This window comes from Lutra lutra, chromosome 13, assembly GCF_902655055.1.
Source record: "Lutra lutra chromosome 13, mLutLut1.2, whole genome shotgun sequence".
NCBI lineage: Eukaryota > Metazoa > Chordata > Mammalia > Carnivora > Mustelidae > Lutra > Lutra lutra.
Window position 1 is genome coordinate 16,136,629 of NC_062290.1, and position 12,978 is coordinate 16,149,606.

General features: G+C 44.7%; 1 protein-coding gene across 8 annotated transcripts in view; it reads right to left on the reverse strand.

Moving 5' to 3' along the window:
• TRPM6 (transient receptor potential cation channel subfamily M member 6) overlaps window positions 1-12,978 on the reverse strand; it is a 169,778-nt gene that overhangs the window by 42,345 nt on the left and 114,455 nt on the right. For all 8 annotated transcript variants that reach the window (XR_007122282.1, XM_047700123.1, XM_047700122.1 and 5 more), the window contains 2 exons: window positions 9,597-9,790; window positions 5,741-5,873 (listed from right to left, as the gene is read on the reverse strand). Coding sequence is in view for 7 of the 8 variants with exons in the window: in XM_047700123.1 (XP_047556079.1) it covers window positions 5,741-5,873; window positions 9,597-9,790 (327 nt within the window). In the remaining variant the exon portion in view is untranslated. The remainder of the gene's footprint in view (window positions 1-5,740; window positions 5,874-9,596; window positions 9,791-12,978) is intronic.

Sequence of the window (12,978 nt, forward strand, 5' to 3'; positions counted from 1 at the left end):
TTTTATTTATTTATTTTGAGAGGGAGAGAGTGGAAGGAGGGGCAGAGGGAGAGAGAATTGCAAACAGACTACACGGAGCGCAGAGCCCGACACAGGGCTCGATCTCACGACCCTGAAATCATTATTTGAGCCAAATCAAGGGTCAGACGCTTCATCGACTGAGCCCCCCAGGCACCCCCAAATCTGTATAATTTTAACTAAAAACATATGAAAGACTAAACGGGAAAAAGGAAATTTTCACAGTGTGCTCTGGCTTATGACATTTTTACTTTCTTTTCTTTCCCTGTTCTATTTTTTTTTTTTTAAAGATTTTATTTATTCATCTGACAGAGATCACAAGTAGGCAGAGAGAGAGAGGGAAGCAGGCTCCCTGCCGAGCAGAGAGCCCGATGCGGGACTCGATCCCAGGACCCCGAGATCATGACCTGAGCCGAAGGCAGCGGCCCAACCCACCGAGCCACCCAGGCGCCCCTCCCTGTTCTATTCTTTTATTTGGATAAGTGAGTATTCTGGCCAAATTCTCAACAACAAAAATCTTTGATAGGCAGAAATAAAGGATTAAAAAAAAAAAGGAAAAAAAAAAAAAAAAACAGCAAGGAAGGGAATCTCATCAACAGTTTCACAGCTGACATGGCCAGAGGCAGAAATTTAAAATGATCCCTGGTCTTAGGTGGGGCCTAGAGGAAGCAGTGATTGTACTCTAAAGATTTAGCATTCGGTGGCAGCAAGCACTTCCCAAACAGTGTGCGATATCCCCTCCCTAGAATGTATCCCAAGTCACACAGATTGAGAAATCCTCCTCCTCTTTCTGGGATCCTGGCAGACAGGAATCAAAGAACCAAAGGGGTGATACTTCCTGTGTTTATTATAGGGGGGTGGGACCCTCTCTTTCTTCCTTCCGCTATAGAATTCAACTTCTGTAACTAAGCAGAGGCTTAATAAATGCTTCCTGACCTTCTGGAACCTGCAAAACGAGAATGAGCAGAGATGATGAGGGGAAGAACACAAAATATATGTATATTCCCTTCCAAATATGCTTAATTAGAGCCTCTCCATTTAGTGCACTGTTTCATCTAATTCAAAAACAGAACAGTTTGAGCGGCAGTAATGGAGGCTCATTAAGTTCCATTAGCAGCAGCCGCATCCAACGGATACAATAGAAACCAGGAACTATTCACAGCAACAGGTAACATGCGACAATAGAGACCCGTTAGACAAATAACCTGGTCACCCTCACATCGAGTCTTCTTGCTTTCACAGGCATTTTTTTTTTCCTACAGCATTATGACCCGGGAAACGTATTTTAATTATATTCCTCACCCACCAACTCTATCAACTTAACGTAGACTTTCAGTCATTCTGACATACAAAATCAATTCTTTTTTTTTTTTTTTTTAAAGATTTTATTTAGAGAGAGAGAGGGAGAGAGAGCAAGCACAGGCAGACAGAATGGCAGACAGAGGCAGAGGGAGAAGCAGGCTCCCTGATGAGCAAGGAGCCCGATGTGGGACTCGATCCCAGGACGCTGGGATCATGACCTGAGCCGAAGGCAGCTGCTTAACCAACTGAGCCACCCAGGCGTCCCCAAAATCAATTCTTACAAGTTTAGCTTCCCCTGTGTGCGATTGGAGGGTGGAGCGTAGACCAGGACGGTTATTGTTTGACTGTGGGTCTTTGGAGAAGATGTTTTAAAGTAAGATTGTAAGAAGTATCCTTGTAATTGTCATGATAATCACAATATTCACTGAGGGCTCACTCTGTGCCAGCCATGTTACAAAGGCTCAGCCTTATTACTTTTATTTAATCCGTGTAACAACCCCATAATGGAGGCATTCCTATTACCCCTTTCATAAAAGAGGTTAGGTCACATGGCTGGTCACAGGGCTGGGGATGGAGTGAGGCCTCGAACCCAGACAGTCTACCTCCACATCCAGTGGCATTAACCCCTGCCCTCAGGTACTGGGCACCAGCTCAACAGCTCAGCAGGGATCTAGGCAAAGCTCTCACCGGGGGCCTTCGAGGTGTGGGAAGTGCTAAATGAGTTAGACTAACGGTTCGTGCTGGGAGGTGCTCACAAATGTTCCTCGATATGGTTTCGCAGCAAAACAATGACAGGACCTGCTCCCATGATGACTCTACTGAGTCACAGTGTGACTTGTTTAAAAATGTAGCATTTTCCAGGGGCACCTGGCTGGCTCAGCAGGTAGAGCGTGCCACTCTTGAGCTCAGCGTTGTATGTCTGAGCCCCACGTTGGGTGTAGAGATGGTTTTAAGAAAATAAAATGCAGCACTTCCCAAATATAACATGCTTAATATGGGAAAATAGCCAAATAACATCTTACTCCACAGAACAGAGACAGGCAAGTGCTGGCTTATATCGCTGGGGTCAAAAACTAGCCAGGGTTCCTGAGAAAGACCTAGAATAGCCCGAGTTCTCCTCTTTCTCTCGTCTCACAACTGACTTAATTCTGGAAGGTTACACGGGAGGGGAGCGCGCAAATCTCCTAATCTCCTTTCCCTTCCTCTTCAGACTCGATCAGCTGCCTCCGGGATCCCCCACGGCTCTGTTGTGAACCCCCCGGAGATGGGCTCCCGGAGGCTAACCGTGTCAACGGAAGGCTGGGGAGGCCGCTCGAGCACGAGGGAAAACGGATGGACGATGTTCTGGAGAGTGAAATGAGGGCTTCGTCATCAAATTCTAGAGCCACGAACGCCTCCAGAATATGGTTCAGAAGCTACATACCCATCTCCCTTCCACGCCTTCCTCTACCCAAGGGAAACCTGAAGAGGAACAGACCGATATGCAAAGACTGATGGCGCTCGTCCTCTGATCACCGACACCACTGCTGTTGCCGGATTCCTTGTTCGTGCATGTCTGGTCCTCCAGGTTCACACCAGGTCCCTCTGACTTGGAACACGACGCTTCCTAGTCGACCTTCTCCTCTTCTGATCGATTCTGGCTCCTCCTCCCCGGAAGCCCTTCTTCCTTGCTCCGTTATGCAGGTCTTGGCACCCATCACCGTCCCGCCCTCAGCCGGCTGAGTTTCCTCACCTTTCTTGCTTCCCGGGCCTCATCACTTCCTCCGTCGTGCCCTTCCTGTCTTACAAGGGTCAGACGACTCCCGAATCTCCTTGTCCAGCTCAGTCTTTGCCCCAGGACTTCATAGCCTCACATCTAAGACTCTAGAAATCTCTGGCTAAATGTGCCACAGGAGCCTCGAGATCAACTCAAAGCTGAAATTCATTCCTTGTCCCCTTCCCCGTGTCTTTTGCACATTTTTTTCCTATCATGGCAGCACCACTTTTCACCTAATTACCCCCGCTGCAGGTCGGACAGTCTTCCTGGACTCCACCCTCTCCCGTGGCCGCATGTCCATCCCTAACTCCCCTCATGAACTGTTTTTTTTTTTTAAGATTTTATTTATTTATTTCACAGACAGAGATCACAAGTAGGCAGAGCAGCAGGCGGTGGGGGGCCGGGAGCAGGCTCCCTGCTGAGCAGAGAGCCCGATGCGGGGCTCGATCCCAGGACCCTGGGACCATGACCTGAGCAGAAGACAGAGGCTTTAACTCACTGAGCCACCCAGGCGCCCCTCAACCCCTCTTTCTAAACATGTCTTTGCTTATCCCTTCTGCTATGGCAGACTAAATGGGTATCTCTCTGAAATCCCTGTGTTGCCATGCTAACCCCCAAAGGTGATGGGATCAGTAGGTGGGGCCCGTTGGGAGGTGTACAGGTCAGGAGGGCCCCTCATGAATGGGACTGGAGTCTTTATAAGAGACCCCAGGGAGCTCCCTCACCCCCTCCAGCACGTGGAGACACAGAGAGGTCTGCAACCCAGAAGGGGGCTGTCACCCAACGAGGCTGCCATGCTGGCCTTGTACTTCCCAGCCTCCAGAACTTTGAGCAGTAGCTTTCTCCTGCTCGCAAGCCACCCAGCCTCTGGAACTTTGTTGTAAGAGCCCCAGTGGACTAAGATACCTCCTTGCAAACCTACCATGGCTAGCTTGGCTGGTGCCTGGGACCCATCCTCCGGCTGCACTGATCCCTGCTTGTCTCCACATTTCGAATTCCGACTCTTCACATCCACACCGTGACTGAAGGAATCTGCCTAGAACTTCAATCAGTCCGTCTCTGACACCTAAAACTCCTTCCTTCGTTAACAGCGTAAAAAGTAAGGGGCTCTCCGTGACATCGGCCCCATTCATAATCTGGGGCAGGGAGGTCATCTCATCTTATGGATTTACTCCACTTTTCTTAAGATTTGAAAGAAAAGATGCATTTAGAAAGAAATCACCCTCAGTTTTTGAAGCCTGTTTTTACTTTCTTCGAACCCTTCCTATGGGTCAGCATTCCGTCACCTACTTCGTCTACATCACCTCAGGTCATCCTCATGGCACCTCCAAGAGGAAGGTCTATTTCTGGGTGCATCTCACACGGAAGAAAACAAAGACCCAGAGCCAGCTTGCCCGAGTGCATGGAGCCAGTAAGAGGAGAAGCCGGTCTTCATCCGGCTCCATCAACTCCTATCTGGGCACGTGTCCTAGAAAACAGAGAGCCAGGCTGGCCCCCAGGACCCAGTGAGCACATCTATGAAGGAGGCAGAATGTGCAGAAGAGGAAAAGGGGAGAGAAGCTCATCAAGCTCTGGCCTAAAGATATTATCTAAGGAAAATAGAATTTGCATGCCCACAAACCTTTGATTTTTTTCTCAATATAAAATTTGGTCTGAGATTCAATCGGCCATCTAAATACATATTTACATAATATGGTAGCAATTGAAAAGCCCAGAAATAGGACTTACACCCATAGCAAGCCATTCAGAGAGCTCTTCATGTAACTCAATTTTAAAGAACGCCATGTTTAAGGATTCACTGTCTATTCATTTGGACGTCAGAAAAAATACATGCATAATGAGGTATAACAGTTTATAGTTGGGAGGGGGCCCAGGCATTAAGCCCTCTCCTGGGGCCCACTTCTGCCTCGCTTCTCATCCTGTAGTTTCTCCCTTTGCTGGTGAATCATCCCCAGGATCACAGATATTTGTTATCCCCGCGTGAAAACAAAATAAGGAGCCTCACCCGTCCCCATCTCCCCAGTGCAATCAGCACCCAGCACTCAACTTTCTCCAGTCCTACCTGCCATTGGTGGACACACCGTGCTGTCTCAGGCATCCTCACTGGCTACCTCTGCAGCCAGGGGTGCTGCCATCCCACCGGATGTCTCTGCCTGGCCCGCCCTCCCTCAGGTCTCTCCTCCTCCAACTTCTCAGTGGCCTTCCCGCCCTAAGCTATGCCCTAAAGAGTCCAACCCAACTCAACAGAGTCAGGGGGCTGACTCTGGCAGACCCCTCCCCCCCATTGTTTTCTATTCCCTTACGCAACTGACTTTTTTCATCACTCCTCACCTGACATTAAATTACATCTTTTTATGTGTTTCTCTGCGTATTATTTATCCTCCACACCCCTCTCCCCTCTACCCGCACACACTAGAACACAAATCCTATGAAAGCAGGGACTCTCATCTCCTATTTACCACTTATCTCCAGTGACTAGAAGGGCATCTGGAACGTAGTAGGTGCTCAATAAATATCTATCCATTACAGAAACATCATACTCTACCAGAGAGAACTATAGAGAACCCAAACCTCTGGGTTTCGAAAGTCCATTTTTCTACTTCTTCAGACATTCTAGTAGCAGAATCAGCTTTGGGGAACTGGGAAAAGTACGTAATCTTTCACCTTTCTGAGGTCACCCGGATTCGTTCCTCACAGCTATAATTCAGACTTTCCATCTTCTCGTGGAAGTATATCCCCACGCACTGCTCCTCGAAATCATGAAGTCTTTTCAGATCCTCCTCACTCAGGTAGAGTTCTGTGTAAACAAGCATGGCACATTAAAAAAACAAAACAAAACAAAACAAAAACCATTATTTGTTGTTTTTTTTTTAAAGAGTTTATTTATTTGACAGACAGAGATCACAAGTAGGCAGAGAGACAGGCAGAGAGAGAGGGGGAATCAGGCTCCCGGCTGAGCAGAGAGCCCTACGCTGGGCTCGATCCCAGAACACCGGGATCATGACCCGAGCCGAAGGCAGAGGCTTTAACCCACTGAGCTACCCAGGTGCCCCCCGTTATTTGTCTTTAATAGGAAGGTGATACGGAGTAGGAATGGCTTTTCTCCTGCTGCTGCTGCTGAAAATCAATAAACTATTGCTTGTGTGAGAAAACGCTGCTGCGTTGTCATGCCAGATTCCTAATATTAATGGAGAAGCACTGTGCAGAAACAAATAAAAACACCAACTTGGCTCTTCCCTATTGTCTTATGAACAGGTGTGGGGATGTGAAGATGACTCATGTGGAACAGACATTTTCTGTCCAATATGCTCATAGGTTAGACCATTTCTACACATTAACAAAACTTCACTACACTTATATGCACATGGGGAAAGAACCTGATTGTCTTTTTTCCCTGCCAACTGTTTGGAAAATAAACTGTAGGTTAAAATCAACTTTGGTGAAGTCTATTCTGTTAAATTAATCCAGCAAGTGTAAGAAAGTTTCACTTTGTTACACTGAGTTTGTAGATATAGTTGACCCCTGAACAACAGGGGTTGAAACTCACTTATATGTGTTCTTGTTTGTTTGGCGTTTTTTTCCCAGTATATACAGCACACTACTGTATTTTTCTCCCTTATGATTTTAATAACCTTTTTCTTTTCTCTAGTTCACTTTTAAGTCTTAGTATATAACACAAGCAATACCCAAAATATGTGTTAATTGATTGTTTATATGATCAGTAAGGCTTCTAGTCAACAGTAAGCTACTAGTAGTTAAGTTTGAGGGGAGTCAAAAGTTATATACTGATTTTTGGCTGTGCAAGGCGCTGGCACCCCAACCCCCACATTGCTTAAGGGCCAACTGCGTAAGTTGCTCTACTGGAAACAGAGGCATTATTGCCGGTCAATGGCTGAAACTATCCACTTTCCTTGACACGATTATAATTAACTCACAAAGAGACATCGTTTCATGATATTGTGGAGCTAACACACATCAATGTCAGTCTTCAGTGATCACATTCCATCTACTACTTTGGCCCTCACCCTGATCTAACAAAAATATATTAGCTCATGAGCAAGTTTCTAATACTTGAAAAATATATAAATGGCGCTGCAAAAAATGGAGCATTCTTTTCCTTCAGTGGTTTCACTTAAATTAGGGAAAAACCCATAATGTTCCCTCAGACTTAGAAATCCAAACATTTATTTTCCAATAAAATGCGACAAAAATATTAATTTTTAATTGAAAAAATGGGGCAAAGAGAAAACAATATTCAGCCATAAAAATCTGTCCACAACTCAAGGACATACTATTTTATGATTTTATGGTGTGGAAGAACCAGATACTGAAAAAAATCCAGTAACAACCCCCCCACCCCCGCCCGCCCACCAACAAACTCTAAATGCCTGTTTGCATTAAAGAATCTCTTGTGAGGGAGAAACTTTGCAGTTATCATGATTTGATCCTTCTGTGGACTCCTGAAAGCTAACAACCCAAAGACCAATTCCAGGGACAGGCGCGGCTAACGTCTGTGGAGCATTCCCGGGACTCTCCACCAGGTGGCACCGCTGCCCTGTATGCACACGTCAATCTTCACTAACGGAGTGGAAGAAATTTCACAAAAATTCAAGAATTTTCCAGAACTCTGGATGAACACTATCCATCAGAAATGTACTTGAGTTATATACGGGAATCATCCTATAAGCCCAGATGAAAGAGAAGCTGAAATCTGGCCAAATCGCAGCCAATTCCAGGATCTCTCACCTGGTTCACATGCAGGCGTTCCACAGCCAGTGCCCGGGAGGGCTCTCTCTGAGAAGCCTAAAAATTTTAGTGTAATTATAAGCCTTTAAATTAACTTCAGTTATGTGGTGCCTGTGTGGCTCAATTAGTAAAGCGGCCAACTCTGGATTTCTGCTCAGGTCGCAATCTCAGGGTCACGGGAGAGAAAGCTGGGCATTGGGCTCGGCGCTCAGTGCAGAGCCTGCTTCGGATTCTCCTTCCCTTTGCTTACCCCTCCCCCAACCCCGACTCTAAAATAAATAAATAAATCATTTTTAAAAATTAAGTCCAGTTGTACTTTGGCTTCCTCATCCAGGCTGAATATTTGCAGGGGAGCTGGGGAGGGTGGAAAAGAAAAGTAAAACTCCAAAGTGACTCGAAAAGAGAGAAATACTTCACTGAGCCAATTGCCAGGGAGAAACCAAAGCATATCCACCCTTCCAACCTTGTAGTAACACCCGCCCCCTAAGAGCCCCGTGAAATGTGTAAACAGTGCACACTCCCTTATCTGAAACTCCTGGAACTCCTGTGTTTTAGAATTAAGAGTTTTCCTGGTCTGTTTCATAAAGGTAATACAGTGCATATGCCCTAAGTGAAGTAAAATCCCTACCTGAGGCTAGGGCAGTACCTAAAAGCCAACACATCCCGTTTTTGTTTTTGTTTTTTGTTTTTTTTTTAAGATTTTATTTATTTATTTGACAGAGATCACAGGTAGGCAGAGAGGCAGGCAGAGAGAGGAAGGGAAGTTTTTGTCTTTTTGCAGCAGAATCAATGAATATTCACGTTAGGAGGGATAAAGAGAATAAATGGCTTCACATTAGTCCCATCCACCTCTTTTATCCAAATGACTCTCTAACTTAAGAGGAAAAAAGCTTTCTGCTTTCAGGGGTATTTTGGATGTAGGAATTGAGATAAGGTTTATGGATTTATGCATTTCCCCTATATATAGGAACTACCTCGAAATGGGCCTGGTACCAATTGTGAAATTGCTTGAGAGGAACTACAATGGATCTGTGAAGCCACAATAAGAAATGTTCTATTATAACAATTAGTGTGAGAGTCATATTTGCAGAGAAGACATGGATAAGCAAAATGAACTAAGAGAATCTCCAAATATGCAGACTAAAGCACTAAGAAGAAGAAGGAGGCGGGGAAGGGGAAGGAGAGGAGAAGAAAAAGAGGAAGGAAGAAGAGGAGAAGGAGAAAAGAAAATTAAGAATCCACATTTCTCCATCTTGAACTGAAAATATGAAACAACCATATGGAATCACCTCCATTCTCAACAGATTAGGAAGCAGAGAATCAGGACTCTAATTCCTAAGTGAAGCCAAGTCTGTCTTTCTAATTTCTCTCAGCCCACAAGACCTCCCGTGACTCCTCTCTATTTGGATTCCCCCTTCGACAACAGGGAAATGAGTATGGGTCACTGTGAGTACTCCCTAGGAGTTACTCTGATGACTTTCCAGGTGATAAGAGAAAACACAGATTTCCCAGGTGACATGGAGCCTTAAACATTCACGCAGAGATCCCGTTCTTATCTCTTCCTTTCTTTCGAAGTATTGGTTAATCTCCGCATAAGGTACCACAACTACATGATGAGATCAATGTATCTGCTTAGACCCAGGGTCTGGGCTGATAGGCTATTGTGTGGGAAGGCCCAGAGACTTCCATCCCGTGCCCTGAACCCAACTTCATATCTTCACCTTGGATCTCCACTCTTTACCCTCTTCCCAGTGCCCCATAAATGAAAACGTACTTAATCCAACATCACCCTCTTCTTGGTCGTTTGGAGCTTGATGATGGCAAAGACGGCGAAGGAGGAGACCAATGTGGCTCAGCAGGATGAAAGGTGGGGGCAACCACGGCTTCTGGTGATAGGTCATGATGTAGCGATAGCGATTGTATTTCCACAGTTTATTGGAAATGGATTTCATATCTACATAGACGTTACTATAAGTTGCAGGGAAGAGAGGGATAATGTTTTAAAACAGCATCCCAAAATAGAACAGATTCTTTCTCTATTTTCCCACTTTTATGATTCGCTCGCTCGACATTCCCGGCACTTAGTCAACAAAAATTATATCCATTGCCTTTGTGATTCTTCCTCTACCCAGACAAGATATATTAAGCACCTTCTACAATCAAATAGGCTAATCAGAATAATAAAAAGATAGAAATTACAATCAGAAAGAAAAATGCTAATGTTTTAAATGCAATGAACATAAAACTCCCCTCTGGAACTTATCGCTATTCTTGGTTCACCATCTCTTCTCAAATAAGAAGCTCTCTTCAGTCCATAATTTACCATTCACAGTAAAAACTGTTAATGTTTCTCTGTATCATTAACGAATTAGAAGAGATTCTCCCAATGTCAAATGTGAGAACCGACAGAATAATCCTAGTTAAAACACCCAAATGAAAGAATACTAATAAAGAGACAAAGAAGAAAAATCGGTTCATCCTAAAATAATCAATAAGCAGAACTCTGATTTAGAAACTACATAAAAATTATTTACATTAACTTTACAATGAAAATAATCCTTTATAGGTAGGCCACCTGGATTATCCCTTTAATGACATCAATTTTAATATGCAAATAGTATGTTAAACACTGATACCGTAGAACTGGCAATGGAAGTTGTGGTGGGTGGTGCTTTATTCTAAAACAATGTGTCATCTCCTAATTACTTACCTTTAAGTCTACACCATCATGGGGGTGCGGAGAGGACACCATGGGATGTCTATCCTAACATTCTGCGCAGGCTAATGTTTAGTTTCTCTAGAGAAAGATGGCAAAGTAGTACTTGAGGAGGACAGCCAGAACGAGCCAATAAGAATACAGGCAGCCCCACACTTGAGCCATGAGAAAGAGAAGAAAGCGGAACTATCCTGGAGAAAGCCAGCTGAGAATAAGAGGAAGGGAAAAAGTTTCACAGAATCTGTAAAGCAGATGAGGGGAAGATAGAAAACTGAGTTTTAATAGTAGTTCTCACAAGTGTGGCCGGAACCACAGAATTAGCATCACCTAAGGACGTGTCAAAAATGCAAATTCTTGGGCCCTAACCCAGAACCACTGAATCAGAAACTCTAGAAGAGACATTATGTCAATGTCTCCACAAGCCCTCTGGGATATTCTCCTGTACCATCCAGCTGGAGAACCACCACAGGTAAACGCGGTCATTCCGAGTGAGACTACATCTTGCCCACCAGCAGGTGGCGATCTTCACAGTGTAGTTCAGGGGTTTTGTAATTATCGCTACAGAGAATCTGGAATGGGGCCCTGGACAATCACTCAGATCTGGGGTTTCTCAGCTTGTTTGGTCCTCCCTCTGTCCCTCTCTAGAGAGAGACAACTGGTCTGTGAGGATTTCTCAACCTCTCTTTTGACACCTGTCATTTGTGAGAAACAAAAGTCTCATACCCTCTCTGAATGTTATTTGAAATGTCAAAAAACAAAAAACAAAAAACAGCTATATTAACTAAACACCAGTAAATGTTAGATAAAATGGTGGGGCTAAAAGGGATGACAGCTATTGTATGATCTTGTAACAAGGAGGAAGATAGGTCTTCCTTGTATATTTATAACAATACTCTTTTTAAGTATTCTATTTTTGCTTTTTTTTTTTTTTTTACTCAGATTCCATTGCACTGATTTATCTTGCCCTTTTCAGTGGAATAATCAATGAATAAAATACCTAGCATTGGAGTGCCTGGTTGGCTCAGTGGGTTAGGCCTCTGCCTTTGGCTTGGGTGGTGATCCCGGGGTCCTGGGATCGAGCCCCGCATCGGGCTCTCTGCTCTGCAGGGAGCCTGCTTCGCCCTCTCTCTCTCTGCCTGCCTCTCTGCCTACTTGTGATCTCTGTCAAATAAATAAATAAAATCTTTAAAACACCTAGCATCGTGCCTGGCATCAATGAAGCATTCAAAAAATACTAGTTTCTACCCATCTCATCACCTGATTTCTTTCATCCATTAAACACTCTTTTTGGTACTTGGGGGAAATTCATCAGCAAAAAAGACAATAAAATATCTTGTCCTTGTAGGACTTAGATTACAATAGAGGAGACAAATAAACAGCAAAAAAAGTAGAAATAATAAAATATATTTGTACTTTTAGGTGGGTATAAAGAAGAGTAAGGGGAACCAGGCATGCCACAGAGATGGCTGAAGGAAAGGGGGCTGCATTTTCAAATGTCATCCTTAGACTAGGCCTAATGACAAAGGGAACGGGTGAGCAACGTCTCTCGAAGGGGCTGAGAAAATGGGCTGCAGGGACACCTGAAGGAAAAGCACTGCAGGCCAAGGGAACAGCAGCTGCAAACATACCTGTGCTGGTTGAAAACCTCCAAGGGGCCATTGCGATTGGAGAGCAGAGGGTTAGGGGAAGAGTTGTGTGATGCATGATTGGAAAAGCAGCAGGCAAGCCAGGTCACTGGGGCTCTCTAGGTCTTAGGATCTCTCAGGAGCTTTGAAATGGGAAACCACTGAGAGTTTGGAGCAGAGTAGTGACAACATCTGACATATGTTTTTAAAGGGTCACCAGGGGCTACTGTGTTGAGAAGAGACTATAGGCCCAAGACAGAAGCAGAGAAATAAGTAGGAGGCTCTCTCGTGGCAGTGGGGTGGCAAGGGGTTGTTGGGTTGATGATCTGTTTGAAGGCAGAGTCAACAGGCAGTCCTGATAGTGCAGAGGTAGAGAGGTAAGTGGCATTGAGAATGACTGTAAGGCTTCTGATGTCAGCAACTGGGGAAATGGAGACTTGACAGAAACTTGTGGGTCTTCTCCATAGATTTGGGACAGATGAGGAGTGGAGTAAGTATATTCTGGGAAAGAGAGGAGATCAAGAGTTTGAACATTTAGAATTTTAGAATTCTATTATACAACCAACTGGTGGTGAAAGGGGGCAGTTGGATCTGTGATTGGAGTGTGAGGAAGAGATCAGGGCTGGAGATATACATTGGAATTTGTCAGCATTACAGGACACTGACCAAGATCACCAAACAAAATGTAAATAAGAAATGCGCAAGATCTGGGCCCAGGGGATGTTCCAATGTTACAAGACTGAGGAGAAGGAGATGACCCAGAGAAGCAGACCGAGAAGAAATGAAAAGTGAGGTAGAAGAAGATACATTGGAGC